This window comes from Macrosteles quadrilineatus, unplaced genomic scaffold (assembly GCF_028750875.1).
Source record: "Macrosteles quadrilineatus isolate MER2022 unplaced genomic scaffold, UCM_ALF_1.0 Scaffold_4__1_contigs__length_99947679, whole genome shotgun sequence".
Taxonomy (NCBI): Eukaryota; Metazoa; Arthropoda; class Insecta; order Hemiptera; family Cicadellidae; genus Macrosteles; species Macrosteles quadrilineatus.
This window is the reverse complement of record NW_026542597.1, coordinates 85,052,676-85,074,327: the sequence shown is the minus strand read 5'-3', so window position 1 is coordinate 85,074,327 and position 21,652 is coordinate 85,052,676. Positions and strand designations below refer to the sequence as shown.

The following is a 21,652-nucleotide window of genomic DNA, read 5'->3' as shown; positions in this document are numbered from 1 at the left end:
AAATGAAGAAGAAGCTTTTGCGAAACGTCGAAACGTCAAACGTCGTCAATGCCCAACCAATCTCGATTCTCGATTTATTTGAATGATTTGATAGGTTAAGGTTATGTCATTCCAGTGTTGCCAGGTGTACGATAATTATCGTATTTGTACGATTATTTTGCTCCTTCCCCATAAAAAATAATTTTGAAAAATTGTACGATAATTTTGACGTTGTGTACGATTTTTTGTCATAATGTACGATTATTTTTTGGGGGCTGGAAAATTAACTATTTCATATTGATTATTATACATTTAAACACGTTTCCCACTTTTAATATATGGAAAAACAGTAACATCACTTCGTTGCTGTTCGATCTGGCAACCTTGCAAAGCCATCAGCTGTGTTAGAGAGGGCACATTGGCTACCAACTTAAGTGTTTATAGGAGAATTTTGAGAGAAGTTGGCCGCCATTTGTACTAGGGGTAGATTACGTTGTACCTTCAATTAATTATTGAACTCAGTCAGTACATTGGCAGTAGGGGAATGAAATAATGCAATGAGCTGGTTGATTTTTCCAGTTGAGAACGGAACGAAAATACCATCATTTTACAGCGTTTCAATTTTTTTCTAGCAGAGATGCAGATTCCGTGTGACGTGTGTGTGTGATAAGTGTGCTGCCTCCGGTAGAATTTATATTTTTCATTTTTCTAGCTCAGTGGTAGACATAGTAGAGCAAAAACGGTGGGTGGCAGAGACAAATAGAGTAAAATTTCGGCCATTCCATCATCGACTTGCTTGTTTTACATTATAATAATATTATTATAAATGAAAATTGTGTGTACGATAATTTTGCCCCAAAAACGATAATTTTGGCCTGCTTGTACGATAATTTTCGCCGGCAAATCTGGCAACACTGTGTCATTCATTCATTTTTATTGTGTCTGTGTCTGTGTCGATGTCGTGAACCGTGAACTTTGGATTGGATTGTCTTGTCTTGTCGTCAGCTCATGAGAGGGTCAAGCAAGTTAGGTTAGGTTTTATAAGCTTAAAATGCTGAAAATTCGTTCCTGCAAGACCTTTATTCAACATTTGACAAAACTATCTGGAGGAAGAGACTTGTCTGATGCCGTGCACAATCCCTTCCTCTCAAAAAGAAACTTCTTGAAAGAAATCATCCTGAACAAGACTGTTAAATCTTTTTCAACAAATCTACAATCACTGAACGAGTAAGTTCAACTAAGATTTTTAACATGTTTAGCCTCTGGATCATGTAATTTACTAAATAAAGTTAAATACCTGTAGTACTTGTCAGTGATCCTGGAATTTAGGTCAGCAAAATGAATGAATGAAATAATATGTTTATTTGTACATACAGAATGGACAAAAGGAAAAGACATAGGGCCTACATTAAAAACCAATCGATTTTGCAATGATTTTTTGGCTGACCTAAATTTCAGGATCCACTGACAAGTGACAAGTACTACAGGTATTTAACCATTTTATTAGTAAGATTTTTACTACTGTAATTTGAACTTCAATTGTTGGCAGTACTTTTTTATGAGACTCCATATAGGCCTAAAGTTAAATTTATTGCTATAGGTCAACTTATTAGTTTCTTTTACTGTATGGGCCTAGACCTACTTTTTTACATTGAAATTACTGAAGGTTTTTTTGTTGATATTTTGTGTAGCCTAAATGGGGTAGTCGGCTGCACTTTACTTTACGTCCTACACTCATTCGAATGAAAATATCGGTTATTCGATTGTTTCATTCGATATATCGTTTGGTTAGTTAGGTTAGGAACCTTACCTAACTAACCAAACGATATAACTTATCGAATAATCGATATATCGATCGATATTTTCATTTCAATGAGTGTAGGACGTAAAGTAAAGTGCAGCCGGGTAGTCTACAGTTTTTTAACTGGGATCAAGGGCGGTCCCAGGGGGGGGGTCAGGGGGGTCATGACCCCCCTCCAAAATATTTTTTATATACATAAACTATTATAGCCTACCTATTATATTATACCATATTTTTATTGCAAAGCGAGCTACCAATTTGAAATTCATTGTAGTCTTTACACTTGTGGCAAACGAAAGGACTAATTACAAACTCTAACCTAAAACTCGGGATCGTTCGAGTCTGACTATTTTTTGTACGTTATGAAAAGTCGGGAAGATCGGCAGACGATGGACGCTTTCAGTCTATTACAGCAACGGCAGTGTCCCATGCTGACGTTCGACGTTCGGCCGCATTCTTCTTATTTAATTTTTCGGCATTTAATGTTATCATTCATTTTAACCTAGATGATTGAAAACTTGAATTGGGTATTGGATAAAGAAAAGAAGTTGTATCAATAGTCAAAGCTTGAAAGGTAGTTGAATATTAATTTATCTGAGTTCAGCGTTAGGAATTTATAATTACAGTAATGTAATTCAATGATTACCGTAGCAAATTTCAAAACTTTCAATATTAAATAGTAATTCATATTTAGAGCACCTGATATAATTAAGAATACCACAACCCAATTGGCATGTTGCTAGCCACAAAACAACAACAAAATGGTATAAAAAAACTATCTTAGTAATAGTAAAAGTATCTTAGACTTAGATGCGGAAGGGACGGATTTAATTCCCCACACAACCACAAAAACTTTATTCTCACATTGACCCCTTGTAAAATGCCACTGGCTCTGGCGTAGAAAAAAATGAGAGCAATGAGAACCAATTCTTCAGGCGGTAGCAGTGACGGGACGCCGACGGCAACGTTAGTTGGGTACCGGTAGTGTTCTTTGTGTAGGTTAACTGTTGCTTACTGGGCAGGTATGATGCAGTCGTGTTGGGTGCAAGTTCTTAAACACTTCTTAGATAAAATAAGTTCTCTGGTTCGAAAACTTTGTCTGATTTTGGACATTTTCTGTTTAGCATGCACATTGGCACCAGTTGAAAGGGTGTTTTCGTAAATCAATAATGCTTGAATGTGTTGTAATGTTGTGGTATTCCTTTGATATTAAAACCACAAGTCTCAATAATGCAAAAACATGACATTATACAAGTTTATTTTTAGAAATTTCTTTGACCTTTAAATAAACTGAAAAGCTTGAAGACATTAAACTAGGTCCTCAAAAGAGCTTAAAAACCACTCATTTAGCACGTTATTTCCACACTTTTCCCTGGGGGGACCCCCGGACCCCCCTCCTTTGCTGGGGGGTACTCCATACCCCCCAGCCCCCCGGTGACCCCCCCCCAAAATATATGTCTAGGACCGCCCTTGCTTTAAGTTTAGGATAGTAGAGCCTTCCTCTTATCTCAGGTTAATCGTGTGGTTCGGTGGGGCTTATTTCATTTTAATAAATAAAGAAGAATTCTCAGAACATAAAAGATTGTTTTATTAATTAGGCCTAAGACTAAACCAGATGTTTTAAATTATTACATTTCAGAATAAGTTAAGTAGACTAAAGAAAATCAATCCATAGAATTTGGTTGTAAAGAGTGAAGTTAAGTTTATTTACATTGTAACAAACTAAATTTACTTTAGGCTATAGAATCTTTATGTAGCCATAACCACTAAGTTTAAGTATAAACACTTAGCTTAGGGTTAGAGGTGAGATGAGATGTTCACAGCCTGTAGTGTAGATAGGTCGCCCTCCGAGTCTAGGTTGATGAGCGTGCGTAGATAATGTGTTTTTACTAATACTTTGTCCCCAATATTATACTTTATTCCTTTCAACCCTTTATCACACTTACTTTTCCTACTTTCTGCTTTACTGACCAACCTCTGATAAACTGACATTACTTTCTGATCATAATTAAACTCTCTTTCAGGTGGAAATGTGATTAAATGATTTTAAAAGCAGTCACTAGGCCTAGCAAACATAATTTCATATGGAATGTGACTGTGGAATCGTGTACTGAGTGGTTTAGACAATTCTAAATGAAATTTAAACATAATGCCCACTTAGTGTGTTTTTCATGACATAAAATCCTACAAATTTTATTAACTTCTTTATTTACCCTCTCACAGGGGTTAGATTTTGGATGATATATACTGAACTGTGTATTGTTTTAATACCTTTAGTGTTTAGTGTGTTGTACCAGTCATTAGCAGTAAACTGTGTTCCCCTGTCACTTAATATACATTTTACATCACCTTCTAATGGTAGATAGTCATCACCAATTTTACCTACCAAAGTTTTTGTATTGGCTTTCTTTATGGCATATAATTTCACAAATTTTGAGTACATTTCAACCACTGAAAAAATATATTTAGTACCTCCTACACTTGTTGGCAACTCCCCAATGATATCTACACAAACTAAATCATTTAATTGTTTTGGCAATATTGGCTGTAACAAACCTAGCCGCTGTTCCTTATTTCCATGTTTGGCCTTTTGGCAGAGCAAAAATTTACCCAATGACTGCTTGACTACTTTTTCCATGCGTGGAAAAACACAATATTCTCTTAAGATTAAATAAATTTTGTACCCCCCCAGATGTCCAAATTTTAAATGTGTGAACTTAATTAGCTGTTCAATCATTACTTCTGGAATACAAACACACCATTTGTCATCATCGATACTTTTCCTCTTAAACAATATGTCATGGTATATTTGAAATATTTCCCCGAATTTCTAACTGAGTGCGCCATTATTCTCCAAGTTATCAATGACAAGTCCTATCTGGTGGTCATTTTTCTGCCTTTCTGAATTATCCTTAAATAACTTTCTTAGCTCATCATCTTTAAACCCAAATGAGACGTTGTTTATGTATGATTTAATGGTATTAATATCATTACCTACAGTGTTATGCTGGCTGATCAGGACTAGTCCTGGAAAGAACATCCGACGCAACATTTAGTTTACCAGGTACATATTCTATTTCTATACAGAACTCTTGCAATACTAAACTCCACCTTAATAACCTGCCATGAGATAGTTTACATGACTTTAGAAATGACAAGGCCTTATGGTCACTCCGCACTATTACCTTATGATGCCCCAATAAATATGTTCTAAATTTAGTACAGGCAAATATTATAGCCAACAACCCCTTCTCACAAACTGATTCAAGATTCAAGATTCAAGATCTTTATTTGTCATTAAGCAATACAAGTATTACAATAGACATCGTCAAAGTTTTTTTCTTTTTTTTTCTAATAATACATACAGTTAATTTCCTGTTAGAGTAGGCCTAACAGCAAGAATGCACCAAGTGAGTAGCAATCACTCTTTAAAAAATAACAGTTAAACATAATTAACTCTAAAATAAATAACTTAACAATTTACATGTCAATGATCAAAAATAAAATCTGTAAATATAATAACAATAAAATCTTTAAATATAATAACAATTAAATATTTAAATATATTAATATTAACATTGATGTTCTAAAAACATAGGGAACTAATATCACAGGCCAGATAATCGTCTATGAATAACTCTTCTCAGCATTATTTGACAACTGTCTACTGGTAAAACTTATAACCTGTTCATAACCTTCATCGTCAAGCTAGCATTGGTACTTATATAGAATGGTTTTGAAAATTGAGGATGTTTAAGCATTACACACTTCAAAAATTCTGACTTTATCTTGTTAAAAAGCTGTGTTTCTTGTTCTGTCCAATGCCATTTTGATTTGTTACTTAACATATGACTGAAACCCGACGTTAATTTTGCATAGTTTGCTTTAAATTTTCTATAAAAATTACATAGCCCTAGGAATGATTGTAATTGTTTCAGGTTTGATGGTTCTTTAAAATCAAGTAGCTTTTGAATTTTATCTGGATCTGGAGAAATTCCATCCCTACTGATTTTGTATCCCAAAAAATTCACTTCCTGTCTTAAAAACTGAGACTTACTTAGTTTAACTGTTACCCCCCATTATCTTAATTTAGTTAACACTTTTTCAATATGTTCTACATGGTCACCAAAACTATTATAAGTAATTAATATGTCATCCACATATGTGGTTACAATCTCATCAAATTCAGGGCCTACTGCTTTGATAAAATGTGCTGTACTTACACAAAGACCAAATGGTAATCTACAGAACTGCCAATTTTTTCCATTAAAGGTGAAAGCTACATACTTGCGTGAATCTTTATGTAAAGGTAATTGTAAAAATCCACTGGTTAGATCTAGTGATGTTAAATACTTTACTCCGGTAAACTTTTGTAATATGTCATCTATTCTCTCAGTTCTTTGACAATCATTTACTAAATTCTTATTCCAATTTCTGGCATCAATACATAACCTAACACTTAAATCTTTTTTAACTACACAAACCAAAGGATTTAAATATGGACTATTTGACTCTTCTATGACACCTATTTCTTTCATTCTACTCAATTCAGCTTCCACAGCCTTGCGTTTACTAAAAGGTACTGGGTATGGTTTCCCCAAAAACACTTTATCATCTTTCAAATTTAAAACTATCTCTGTGTCTTTCATACAACCAGGTTTATCTGAAAATACTTCTACATTTTAAACTAATACCTCCTGTAGTTTATCTACTGTTATTTGCTGATCATTGTCATTGAGTTTACTTATTAAATTACATGTTTCCTTTAATTATTGTTCAACAATGCCTTCATTATCTTTAGACTTACTCATCATATTGACTGATACCAAAATTTTGCTCTGGCAACCTAAAGGTCCGTTTTGCCAGAAGCGTCTGGTGCGTCCGACGCTCAGCGATAATCGCTCAGCGTCTATCGCTCGGGCCTATTTTGCCAGAAGCGTCTGTTCCTTGCGATTATTTGATCAGTAAAGGTGCATTGTCCCTGAAGCGACTCTTGCGATAGTAGCTGAGCGATAGTAGCTCAGCGATAGTAGCTGAGCACTGGTTAGCGTTGTTTCAAAAGGGACCATTGTCCTTGACGCGACTGCGACTGGAGCGGCTAGCGGCTGAACACAGCGACTGTGGTTTACTTTGGTGGCAAAAGGAGTGTTTCTGAAAATGACCTGTAAAAAGCAAATAGTAAAGTATTTGTTAGCTGACGAATTAGACGATGATGAGATATTAGAAATGTTGTGCAAATCTAGGGAAGAAGTGCGTACTATGTTTTTGTTTTTAAAGAGGCCTGATGAGGGATATTTTTAATTGTTAATTGATTTTCAATTAACAATTGACTTAACAGTCGTGTGCTGAAATGGCTTCAATCGGGTTTTCATCTTCTTCACTATTGAATCCCCACTTTGTGACATGTCACTAAACTTTAAAACACAACTTATTTAAGGAAACAAAAGTTAAGTCAACAACTATAAACACGTGCTTATTCCAGTAATAATCGCTAGCGACTGCGTCTCCGTCTGCTCCAGGAGCAGTGGTCCGCGTCAGACGCTTGCGTCTCAGTTACAGACGCTGGCGGCTGTAGCGATAGACGCTTCTGGCAAAATAGACTAACCTAAAACAATGCAAAGCAGTAGGCAGCGATTGACGCGGAGCGATAGACGCTGAGCGTCAGACGCACGAGACGCTTCTGGCAAAACGGGCCTTAAACTGTGAAGACTCTGTCTGTACTGACTTAGATACTATCTCCGTTCTAACTGCTTGTACTAACTGGTTCAATGTAATTTCAAATTCATTCTCATTCTCTGTTACATTTAAAAAAACTAGTTTCGATAATCCTTATCTTATTCAACCATTTTCCTGTGTCCTGATTACTCTTACTGATGCCATTTGAAAAAGGAATTTTAATTTCTTCATTACAAAGAGACAACTCAAAATTATTATTTTCCCAGCCTATTTTAGCTTTGTATTGTTTGAAAAAATCATTTCCCAAAATAAAATCTATATTAACTCCTTCTACCACAAAGCAACTCGCAGGGACTGGTTATTCCATTGTATTTCAAATCTAACCATACTTGAGCGGTAATCTTTTTAGATTTTACTCATGTAGTGCCAATAATAGCCAAATTACTAACAGGCAAAACTAATATTTGCTGATTCAATACATTTAATTCATTAAAAAGACTCTTAGATATTATGCTAGTTTGACTTCCTGAGTCAACAATACAACTTACCGGCTTCCCATAACATTCTACATTTATTTCAGGGCATGGCTCAAACACAGACTTGATATTACCTTTATTGAAATTACTCTCATTTAATAACTCATTTCTTATATCAGGGTCCCCTGCATTAAGTGTTTTGAGAGAGCTTTGCCTGTCAATCCGTAGGCAGCGCCACCAGCAACGCTATTGCATGGCAACGCTGGTGGCGCTGCCTACGGATTGACAGGCAAAGCTCTCTTTAAAAACACTTAATGCTTTTTACCATGCGGTTGGCATTCTGGGTTATAGTAGTATGTTTTCTGTGGTATCGACAACCTCTGCTAACCTATTTCTCAGTAGCATCAATCCCCTGTGATTCAAATGAATTAAATCTATTTGATATCTCCCTTTAATGAAAATTTCCCTATCAAACAGTTCATGCCTACAATGGTTCAAATTTGTTGTCAAATACATGGGTGTAATATCTAATACTTTCATATTATTATTATTATTTAGCCCACAAATGAAACTGTTATATTGCCATAGCTTATCAAAATGAGATTAATCATACTTATGTAGTTTGGGTATCGGTGGAATTGTTAGTAGCACTACATTAATATTTAACCTCATTAACTCTTTCAACAACAATTGCAGTGACCATATCATATCATCTATCGCATCATCTTTCAATAAATTATTCGTACTTACCTATCATACAAATACAGTAATATTCTTTTCTAAACTTTGCGGGTGAAGCAATATTTTGTCCAATAACTGTTCGATGGTTAACCCACCAACACAAAATTCACCTACTACTCTTTTACCATTAAAATAACTAGCTTTATAATTTAACATTTTTTCAGCAAATCTAACCATGTTACTATCGCCTAACAGTTGGTAGTCCTTGAATTTAGGATTATCACCTCTAGGTCTAACATTTTTTGTTTCTACTGTGTTAGTGGGTCGCGCCAGTCATTGGTTTTCCTCCCTGCCTCCTGAGAACCTATTACCAGCACTGTTAATATTTTGATTCCTACCCTGTCCTCTATTATGCCAACCCCTCTTTTCCTCATCATTCATTTTATTCCCATTACCACACCATTGTCTGTCATTGTGTGGGCCTACATTACCAACACGAATTTCTACTGGAACCTCTTTAAACTCTCTATTATTTCCCCTGTTATTATTCCAAGGACGGAAACTGTTGCCATTAGATCTATTGTTTTGATGGTATTGCCCCTCTCTATGGTTATAATCCCTAACCTCCTTACTACTGCTATTGAGACTGGTACTGTGAAAATTTTTATTGTGATTAATCGCATTTAGGTTTACCAAACAATACTCTAGTTCTTCTTTTGTGTTAACATTCGCGGATGTTACTAACGCTGCTCCTATACTTTCTGGCAAGTGGTTACTTATGTAGTTAATGAAAGTACGCATGTTAATGTCATTGTCCAAATATGTGCATTTTGTGTAATAATTCATTACATAACTAACCAGGTCAGTTTTACCCCCCTGAAAATCTCCTTTGCCCATCAGGTCACATACAAACTTATGCTGCTCTGTTTTACCCCAAAACTTATCTTTGAATGCTGCTGCGAATTTACTGAAACTATCCCAACTAACTAAGTATGTACGGAACCAATGCTCTGCTTCACCATGCAAGTGCTTAAGTATCAACAACATCTGTGATTCCCAAGGGTCTGGACTCAATTTTCAACAAACTTGTTTGCAAAATGCAAAAAATACATAGGATGTACTTCTTTACCATTCACATTAAAATCAATCAACATTAACTCAGCGTTAACACATAGGCCTACCTTACCTACCCTCCTATTACTAACAAATGTTGGTTCAACTGATTTAAGCTGATCGCTAAAAATCTTTAAATGTCGACTGACTTTACTTTTTAGACTATCCATTTCACCACAGTACAGTTTACTTTTGTTAAACATTCATTTACCTGTTCATTTGTCTGTTTGTACCTATCTTCGAACTAATTTCAAACTGATACAACCTATGATTCATATCTTGTTTATGTTTTGACATAGTTTCATTAACATTTTTATCAATGGTCCTAATCGCATCATTTTGAACACTAATGTCAACTTTAACCTGATTATCTACTTTACAAAGCTTACTGTCAAACTCTGTTCTAGTTTGAGCTAACTTTTCATTTAGTTGTTCTATCATATCTTCTAACTTGCTAGCAACCTGCTTAATCTCTAATGACAATTCATTCTTCATTTTAATTTGATCTTCTTTAAGGATAGTGACATTTTCAGATATGGTATTTTTTTAATCGTTTGACATAGCTTGTAACATTAATAATTAATGTTACAAGCTATGTCAAACGATTAAAAAAATTTCAATACAATTTCAATTATTGAAATTGTATTGCACCATCATACTGACTTGTTTTTCACTATGCCTACTTGCATCTAATCTAGCTACATCATCTTCAAATTCTACCTGACTGTTGTCTCCCGGTCCACTGTCCATGTTATTTATTCCTACTAAGTTATTTTTGATTTCTATTAAAGGTATTTTATCAGAATTGGTAGAATCTCCTGAATCCGACATTTTTGCACAGTATTTTATAATAGAAGTAATTTATTAAGTTAGCCTACCTACACTCCATTTAACTTACTTAGGCCTAAATAATCTTTTAACTTGGATGTTTTAAATTCTAATTTGCTTTTTCCTAGCCTAAGTTACCTCACAGGTTGTCTATTCACAATCTCATTTTGATAAATAAGTTAAGTTATTTACTTTAATTATCCTAGAGGTTAAATACCTAATTGGTGCCACTGTAATCCACTGTGTCCACAGTGTAAGTCTAGACCTACACCCTGAACCCACAGCCGCGCCGTGAAAATTAGTGTTCTTGTATGGCCATGCTGTTTTATTTATTTGTAAATATGTTTGTGCGTGTCTCGTGTATTTGTTTTCAAGACTTTATGACGAGCTCCTAGGAGTGACAACACGTCTTTAAGGCTTGACAATGACAACATGAGTGTCGAAACCAGTCGCCATCCTGACGACAGTGGATTACATTGGCAACAATAAGGTATTTAACCTATAGAATAATATTGTTAAGTAATCCGGAAGGCAACACCTCAAAAATGAAAATATTTACTTTAACTTTGGCCTAATTGAAATAGCCCCACGTTGCGGTCGCCATTCTGTAACAGTGCGCTATTTTTATTTAAATTGACTATTGACTAGTGTTAGGCCTATCACACAGTCAATCACACCAGTTACATATTTAAGTTAATTTATTAGTTTACTTACTTTAGGCTAGTAGAGCCTTCCTCTTATATCATGTTAATCGTGTGGTTCTGATTACAGACCACCAGCGCTTAAAAATGAGCTACCAGCGCAATAACACCAATAATGCTTACCAAGGCTACGTCGACCCATGGGTACATGGAAGTTCAAGCGAACAAGTCAACCATGGAAGAGCCTTCCTCCAAAGCCGGACAAGAGTCAACCGAGGAAATCGATTCCAGTCGCGAGGAAGACGGAATTTCCAGGCTAGGAGTGTAGAGGCGCACAGAGAGAGTGTGGGTATGGATAATAGTGAATCGTTCGAAAAGGCGATCAGAGGAAAACTATTAGCAGGACTGAAAGATGAAGCAACAGGCGTTGCTACTAAAAAAGCAGCACTAACGGAGACTGCAGTACCATTACAAATTTCAACGAGACAGATTGGATTCGGACTAACTAATATGCTAAACACTGCCAATGTCGATCAAAAGCTGTCGCAAATGGCCAACGCAAATAGAGGCACCATTAACCAATACTATCGCATCGGATTAAGCCTTATTGAAACAAAATTATTTAAAACATCAACAAGAATCTCAGAAGCCATTGATGAAATAGAAGAGCTACCGAAATTGAAGCGTGACACCGAGTTTCAAAATATAAGTACAACCGCAGTTCGGGTTCCTGAACCAATTGCGACTTTTGTAAATTCAATCGGATTGTTTAAAGATACAACCGAATCATGTTTTACTTCCATGCCTGTGGATCACATCTCAGAGACAGGAGAGTTCGTTCCGCTTCCTGAAAATCTACGGATCAGCAATCTTCGTCAGACTGTTGTGGCATTATCAAATCCAGCTACACAAGAAGCTACAAGAACATATTTTGAAGAGCACAACCCTATCCCTGGGACAATATGGGCAAACCATTTGCTCTTGAATCCTGATGACATAATCGGAGAAAAATATGGAGCTACTGAATTGGAAGATGACCTAAACGCCATTGGTCCACATGCCCAAAGGCTGTTTGAGAAATATCCAAAGTGCTTGGGACGCATCAACTGGGAGAAGTACAATGTAGGAAAAGAAATATTTGTTTCATGTGACATCGCTGAAATGCATGTTATGCCAAGAAGAGAAAACGAAGAAGAAAGTGCTTACACTACCAGAAACCATGTTCATGGCGATCACAAAGTCTTCAAAATGCGATTTCCAATGAAGGAAGCTGAGTTACGCAAAGGCATTAACTTGCTGATGGGTGAGGTTACTAGTGTACGGACTCGCCGAATTTTGTACACGCCAAGAATCCCACGATACCTCAGGTATAAATCGACGATGGTGAATTACAAATCCGTCATCAACATGAGGTACGTCACTTAGACTACAGGCATTAGAAGGAAAACTATAAACCCGTCCGGCATATAATAGACGTTAAACAAGAACAACTTCAGGCGCGGCTTAATAGAGCGAAAGAGCAGTAGTAATCGAAAAGTCCCACGTTGGGCGCCATTCTGTAACGATGCGCTATTTTTCTTTAAATTGACTATTGACTAGTGTTAGGCCTATCACACAGTCAATCACACCAGTTTCATATTTAAGTTAATTTATTAGTTTACTTACTTTAGGCTAGTAGAGCCTTCCTCTTATCTCAGGTTAATCGTGTGGTTTGGTGGGGCTTATTTCATTTTAATAAATGAAGAATTCTCAGAACATAAAAGATTTTTTTATTAATTTAGACTAAACCAGATGTTTTAAATTTTACATTTCAGAATAAGTTAGGTACACAAAAGAAAATCAATCCATAGAATTTGGTTGTAAAGAGTGAAATTAAGTTAATTTACATTGCAAAAAACTAAATTTAAGGCTATAGAATCTTTGTGTAGCCATAACCACTAAGTTTAAGTATAAACACTTAGCTTAGGGTTAGAGGTGAGATGAAGTTAGAAAAAAGAACTTCAAAGATGTATTATTAACAATAAAAAAACTAACTTTGAGAAAACGTTACAAACTCAAGAAATAAAGTTAAAACTACCTGGAACTTAATTAATTCCAAATTGGGAAAATTGTCAAAATGTAATACAAATATAAAATTGATTCACAAAGGTAGTTATATCACAAATCCAATTGATATTTGCGAAACTTTTAATACATTTTTTGTCAATATTGTAAAAGATTTGATAGTTCCTAAAATAACCATAGTGCCACCAACAAATACTCAGTTTAAAACACATTTAAATACAACTTTTCAATTTTCAACTGTCACGGAGAGAGATGTTGAAAAAATAATATTATCTTTTGAAAATAAACCCTCATCAGGCAATGATGAAATACCTATATCAACCATTAAGACAGCGTTGCCATTAATCTGCTCACCTTTAACTCTTATAATCAATCATTCACTGATAACAGGAGTGTTCCCCAAACAATTCAAAACTGCCAAAGTAGTTCCAATTTTCAAAAAAGGTAATCCTGAAGATATTAATTGTTATAGGCCTATATCACTGCTTCCAGTATTCTCAAAAATCCTTGAGAAAGTTGTTTTCAACCAATCTTCAAACTACCTTGAATCAAACATGTTGCTGGATAATGAACAGCATGGTTTTAGGCCAAATAAGTCAACTATAACAGCTGGTATTGAGTTTGTTGAGTCAATAATCGATTCTGTTGATAGAGGTGAAAGAGTCGTTGGCATTTTTTTGGACTTATCCCGAGCTTTTGATAGTGTTGAGCACTGCAAACTGATCCAAGTTATAAGCTCTCTAGGTGTAAATAGTACAGAGTTGGCTTGGTTTTGCTCCTACCTCACAGAAAGGAAACGATATGTAGAAATAGAGTATTTTACAGATCATCAGAAGTTTATGTATAAAGAAAAATTTGCTTCTCGTCCATTACCAATCCAATACGGTGTCCCTCAGGGATCTATTCTCGGCCCTTTACTGTTTCTATGTTACCTAAAGGGCTACCTAGAATGATGGAGGACAGAAATAGAAAAGTGTGTCTTTATGCAGATGATACCAACGTCATTGTCTCAGCCAACACTAAAGAGAACATAGAAATATCATTTTATGTTGGCTTATCACTGATTAAAGACTTTTTAAATAGTAAAAATCTGCTATTAAACTCTAGTAAATCAAGTTTTGTTTCTTTTTCAACAAAAAAAAGCAAAAAATAAAATTACTAAATCATTTAAATGAAATCAAATTTTTAGGCTTGACTATAGATGAACACCTATCTTGGGACAACCATATTAATCATATTATGAATAAAACCTCAAGTGGTCTATATGCTTTGAGGAGACTGGTCTACTCCTGTAATATTAAAACCTTAAAATCCATATATTTTGCTCTAATACATTTACATATTGCTTATGGTGTTTGTATATATGGATCAACAACAAAGAAGAAAATGGATAAAATTCTGATTCAGCAAAAAATAGCTTTAAGAATAATGTTTCATTTAAAATCAAAAGATTCTGTAAAACACATATTTAAAGATTTAAAAATATTCACAGTTTACAGTTTGTACATTTATGAAACAATAAAGTTCACATTACTTGGCAATAGGATTTCGATTGGCAATACAACACATTCTTATAATACTAGAGCTCATCGTTTAGTAGAATAACATAATTTGGAATTTTTCAAAAAGAAAACAACATATGTAGGAAATAGATTTTTTTATGGCCTCCCGGGAAGTATTAAATTGGAAAAAAACCAAAATAAGTTTTTGAGACTATTGAAGGCATACTTGATTGAATCAACGTTTTACTCTCTCCAACATTTTTTTCTCATAGTCAAAATTATTATATTTAAGACATACCTGAAAATTATAATTTTAAAAAATTTTTTGCTGCACGTGGTTATTCTAGGATATAGTAATAACTGTATGTATATAATCCTTATTTTAAGTATTGCTTTTATTAATTTTTAAGACTCAGTTGTAGTTATTTTATTTTATTTTTTTCCACGATTTCTTGGAGTGATGTGTGTAACGTACTATGTTGTACAGGGTGACTGCCGGGAACCGGACAAATTTGCAACAGCTGTTACATTGTTGCTACACGTGCTAGGGAGATTGAGGTTATGTCATTGTTTTGAGTAAGCTTTACCATTTTAGTCACGATGGATCAGTGGTCAGTTCAGCATCGTGTTTTTGCATATGACACATTTATTAAAAATGGCGAATCCGTTATCAAAACACAGCGTATCTTCCGACGCCACTTTAATATTGCGCGAAATGACACGGTTCCAAGCCGGAATACATTGCTAAGATGGGTGTACAAGTTCAGAACAACAGGAACAGTATCAAAGAAAAAGCCACCCGGTCCAGCAAGAACAGTGAGAATACCAGACAACATCACCACAGTGAGAACTGCTTTGATGAGGAGCCCGGGTCGCTCTGCACGAAGACACGCACAAGAGCTACGCATGAAGCGCGATTCTGTCAGAATAATTTTAAAATCAGATTTGAAATTTCATCCCTACAAAATACAGGTGGTACAGCAACTAAAAGAGAGGGACTATGGACAAAGAGAAGATTTCGCAGTACGTATGCAGGTGTTGTTTACTGATAATCCTGATGTAATGATGTTAATGAGCGACGAAGCTCACTTCCACTTAAACGGTTCAGTGAACAAACAAAACTTACGATATTGGGCTCATGAAAAACCACTCCACTCTCCAAAAGTAATGGTTTGGTGTGCTGTAGGCCACTATGGGATAATTGGTGCGTATTTTTCTTTAGGAAAATGGAGTCACAGTGACAGTGAATTCTGCACGCTATGTTCACATGTTGGAAACATATCTCAAGCCACAACTTCGGAGGCGAGGAATAAACGTGAAAAATGTTTACTTCCAACAAGATGGGGCCACAGCGCATACTGCCGCTGCATCGATGCGAGTTGTGAAGAAGATGTTCCCTGGCAAGTTGATTTTCACGTTTTGGCGACGTGCCGTGGCCGCCGAGGTCACCAGATTTGTCGCCCTGTGACTATTTCTTACGGGGGTATTTGAAAGCTCGTGTCTATGTTCACAAACCACGAACATTATTGCAGCTAAAAGATGCAATCACCGAAGAGGTGAATTTGATTGGACAATACATGTTGATGAGGGTGCGTAATGATTTTCTCCAGAGGTTGGAAACCTGTATCCAGGTTAACGGCCATCACATGCATGATATCATCTTTAAGAAATAAACACAAACTAGGATAAAAGGTTCCATAAAACATATGTTTTTTGAAATGGTATGTTTTCACCAATATATATTCAACAATTAAATAATTTTACTATATAAAATAAGGTTGTACTATTAATTTAAAAAACGTCCGGTTCCCGGCAGTCACCCTGTATATATTGTCCTAAGAGCTGAAAACAACTATGGGATGTATTTTTAGATATTAATAATATGTATAATTTAGGTTAGGTCTGACTCTATTCTTTGTAAACAATTTACATGTGACAGAATAAAGAAGTTTTGAATTTGAATTTGAATGAGATGTTCACAGCCTGTAGTGTAGATAGGTCACCCTCCGAGTCTAGGTTGATGAGCGTGCCGTCCCCATGCCTGATGCCGGTGTGGGTGTCATGGCGTCGTCCGGCCTAGCCGAACTTCTCCTCGAGTGTTAACTTAGGTAATTTTAGAAAAATGCATAGACCGGCACGAACATTGTCCGATAACTTGATATAGCCTAAACCGGACTAAACTGCAGGTATTAACATACCTCCGGTAACTAGTAGATTGCATAGAAATAACTTATTTTATTTGAAAGGGAACGGTGCTGATTAAACAAAAGCTGTAGTAGACGTTAACTATCTCGAGACAAGTGAAGATGAAGAAGCCTTGCTTCGTCATCGAGCTTGCGCGTCGGTTGCTCAACCCTGGAACTGCTAACACCATGAAAACGGAAAATTTCCATTTTTGAGTTCAAAAGCGTTACAGCAGTTCTCAAGTCAATCCAACTGGATGCGCAGGATACCGATTTGTGTCTAGTCCCGCCCTTCGTCTTCGTCAACGACAATCAGGGCTCTCATCTAGCCATCTTGGAACATTTACGATTAATCCTTTTCTTAAAACCATTTGACTCTAATACCACTGTTACCTAACTGAGCGTCCATTATTGAATTGAATATTGATAATTTGTTTAATTACCGTACTTATCCGATAATTAATCATTTGTTTATACTCAATTATTACTATTTATTATTATTTATTTAAAACATCGACGATAAATCCTTCACTGTATATTTTCAAAAGATGTAACTTGACTCATGATTTTGTCATGCCTTGAACTATGGTGAGTTAAACTTAATCTAGGGTAAAAAAATGTACTCTGTTAAAACTACTTAACTTTGAAATGTATTTTCAGGTTTAAAGTAACATTTATCAAAGCTAACGGTGATCGAGTTACTTCCAAAGGGAAAGAAGGTGATTCTCTTCTGGACGTAGTTGTCAACAATAATTTAGACTTTGATGGATTTGGTAAGAAAGCTTACATTCACATCAAGTTAACTCAGTAAAAATAACAAAGAAATGTTTTCACAGCTCTTGCGAATCATACAACCTTTGAAAATCTTCATTAGCCTAGCTATCTTAGGAGTTTATTAAAGTTTCTTTTTGTCAATCAAAGAACCAACATAATTGACCTGATTCTTTCAGTTCACGTGATAATCAATGTTTGAGTTGGAACAAGGTGGTTTTGTGGTATACAAACAGGGTGGTTTTAAGAGTTGTTTTTAAATGTCAACTCAACACACAATTAAAATGTCTCAAAATACATTTTTCTTAACTATTCAAATTAATTACCCTAATACATTTCAGGTGCTTGTGAAGGAACCCTCACCTGTTCCACATGTCATTGCATCTTCAAACAAGAAGACTACGACAGATTACCTGAGAAGCCGTGTGATGAGGAACTGGATATGCTGGATCTAGCATATGATCTTACACCAACGTAAGTCTGTTAGGGTTAACAGTCATGTTCGGTTAGTGGGGTTTTAGCCAATTTCCCTATGGGGAAGTAGCTATTACCGTAGGTCTCATGGTAAGACCTGGACCCAGGACCGATTTACTTTTTCATTTTGATGCCCCCAGAGGTCAAAAACACTATTCGTTGTTCAAATTTGAGTAATTTTTTATTAAATTTGGTTTGAAGGTGTAAGGCGGTTGATTAACCCATTGGCGCCGACTTACGAGCGTTACTCGTACGGCCGCTGCAGGTCCGGCGGCCGACTTACGAGTGCCGCTCGTGTCACCGCTAGGCAGCGCCATTAGTTATTTAGTTATTATTATTTTTCGCCCTTTTTGTTTCTTCTTACTATTATAATGTTTATAAATATCTTGCTTCTTGATTTGCGTATTTACTCATTTATTTTAGCGAATAACAAACAATTTTGTGTTGCCATGGAAACCACATATCACCAAAAATCAGCTGCGGTAAGGTAAACAAACAATTAAAAAAAAATTTATTACTTATAAAAGTACACAACTTTTGATTTTTCTACGTAGGGAATCGATTGAACTTTATAATAGTAGTGTTATTTGGTGTCTGGATTAATCTTGGAATTTGTATATCAAGTTTACTTTCAAAATATTGTTTTTAAAATTTTTATTTTTATAATCTTTATATTTATATTTTTTTTTAGTTTAGAACTTTTACTATCCAATTACCACTTTTCTGTAGACAATTTTACTGTGAACAAAATGGTGAAAGAATTATTAATTTATTACCTAAGGTTTTCTTTCTATAGCAGTTAGAGTAAAAGTCTACAAATTCGGTAAAATTAATTGCCGCCAGAGGGTGCTGCAGGTAGCGCATTAATTCCTTCCCCAATGGGTTAACTAGAATGAGTTCGAGAACCAGCATAATCAGACCATGGGAACGCGGTTTTACGGGGTAAAAATTGGCTAAACCTTTTTAAAGTGCTTATAAAAACAAATAATTTAGTAGCCTATATCAAAGTGTTTCTGTACGGTTATTGGTAACGGATAAAATTTAAAAAAAAATTGTAAGTTAAAAAATTTCCATGCTATCCATATGGAGAATATTGTTAAATGTTGTAGTTTGCTTGTTTATCTATATATTTTGATCAAACTTGGCAAACTTATTTATTTTATATAAGCTATTAATATTTTACTAAAAAACACACTTTATTAGTTTCTTTGTAGCAGCAAACCTACGTTCTCGTTAAACCTAATGTTATTTAAATAGATTTAATAGAAAATCAATTCAGACAAAGGAAGTTCGCTTAGTCGACAGGTTTGCTGCGGCGGGGGTATTTTATTTTGTTTTTGAAATTTCAATATTAAAAAAAGAATTATTTACTCCAGTTTTAGCCATTGCATGTTAACACATGTACATAGTTATCTGAAGATATTTGGACCTTAATGAAAGAAGGTAATTTCGAAGTATAAATGACATTCTTCTTCAAATGATATTCTCTTCATCATTTGTATATTTTATCTTCTCTTCTTTATAGGGAAAGGATTTATTTTATCTCAAATGTCTGTTATCGCAGACCTTCTATCTTTCCATTGTTCAAAAACAATGGAATACTGTGACATATTAAAGTACAGTCAAGCCCTGTGGTGTGGTAACCGCAGTTAATATAATGCCAGCAGACATTGAACCTAGATTATGTCTGGAAAACAAAAAGTCCAAAACGCTATCACTAAGTGCGTTTTAGCCATGACAAGATATAATTATTTTCTTTTTCGCTTTTCTGTCCATCCGTTTATTCACTCAAGCTGTTCGGTTCCCACAAACATTGTGGTTACTAAGCCAAGCTTGTTGTGATCCGAGAGAAAATTTGAGAGGTTTGCAATTGTCAAATATATATTTTTACATTTTTTTCCTACTGTTTGATTGCAAGACTAAGACTACTGCCATTTGCATCTGATCATCAGTTAAGCCAATATCAAAACCAGTTCACTACCTCATTTAGCCTGACTTAACTCGTTATATCTTTGATGGTTCGGAATGCTTAGAAACGCCCAGAAGCCATCTCAACCCTAGTCTTATGCCATATTTGCCACTAGCTCTGGGTACTTTATTAGTCAAATAAATATATAACATGTTCAATAACTTTAGAATGCATAGCTTTTACTACCTAAATGGCTTGCCGTGGATTATACTGATGTTTTGTGCAGGTCGAGACTTGGATGTCAAATACTACTTTCAAAAGATTTGGACGGTGTTGAAGTTAGGATACCAGCAACAGTGAATGATGCAAGATCGTGACTTTTTCGTGGTTTATTTCTCAGCGGAAAACAACCTATAGGCAATATTTTGGTACTTTAACAATAGAAAGCTCTGGACTATGTTTATTTAGAGTACTTATATGAAGTCACAGACTTTGCAATTCTTAATGTAACAATTGTTTGTAATGTCCGTAATCTCTTATACTTGATGGTGATATTATAATATAACTTATAACTCAATATTGTTATGGATAATTTTGTTACTTATTATGATAGGTAAAAATCTTACTGAAATTAGTAAAATTCTTATGTTATCTTTTTAGGGCCCATATTTTAACTAACTAAATTTTCAATAGACCTAGTTTATTGTTTAATAAATAGATGCAGGTAATAACTCTACAAATCAGGGTAAAATAAGTAGCTTATTATTCTGTCCTGAAGAGTAAAGTATTTAGTTAACTAAATTTGTTTAATGTAAGTTACATGACATATAACTTACTTCAATGTATTTTTGCTCTCCTTATTTAAACTCTTTTGTACAGTATCATATTGACAGCAGAGGACTATGAACACTTGAAATGTTGTCTTCCAAAATGACATCGGAATTTAAAATAGTTTTCTAAAAAAAAACCTTTAAAATTAAAAGTTATTCAGTAAAATATTCATTTTCAGTTACAATGTTACTGCCCCTTGATTATAAGTTATCTTCCCCCAATTTCAACAATCCTGGAGGTATCCTATTGGTTACAAACAATTTATAATCATTGGCTATTCTGTAAAACTTAAACACCTATAAGCCACAGATGGTAACCAAAAAGTTCTCAAAAGGTGTGATTCTGTTGAGGTACACAAACAAGTTGGCCTAAATCCTAAAAAAAACATTATGTAACAGATTAAAAGCCGCTTGACACACAATCTCCCAAAGCTTTCAAAGAACAGTTTTTCTGATAACTATATTGAATTAATTGGCTGATTGTAACCATTATCTAACATATTGTGTTAAGACTAGTTGTTTAGTAAACCTCTATTAATATCTTTGTGTTCATACAGTGTGTTTACTATGATCAAATTATTTAGCTATTAAAATAGGTATGAGTAAGAAATTTGTTATGCTGTTGAAACGTAACATTAGACGTATATTTATATTTCATCAAGTGAATTGATATTAAATATAAAATAAATTATACAATGTTAAAAAATAAATACTATTTTAAAAA

At 34.9% G+C, this 21,652-nt stretch overlaps 1 protein-coding gene across 1 annotated transcript; it reads left to right on the top strand.

Moving 5' to 3' along the window:
• Positions 1-1,075: 1,075 nt before the first annotated feature.
• LOC128991928 (uncharacterized) lies at positions 1,076-21,051 on the top strand. Its single transcript, XM_054415214.1, has 5 exons — positions 1,076-1,206; positions 11,326-12,607; positions 17,605-17,717; positions 18,057-18,189; positions 20,385-21,051. The coding sequence occupies exons 2-5, from the start codon at positions 11,343-11,345 to the stop codon at positions 20,473-20,475; spliced, it is 1,602 nt and encodes a 533-aa protein (XP_054271189.1). The 5' UTR covers positions 1,076-1,206; positions 11,326-11,342; the 3' UTR covers positions 20,476-21,051.
• The last annotated feature ends 601 nt before the right edge of the window (positions 21,052-21,652 follow it).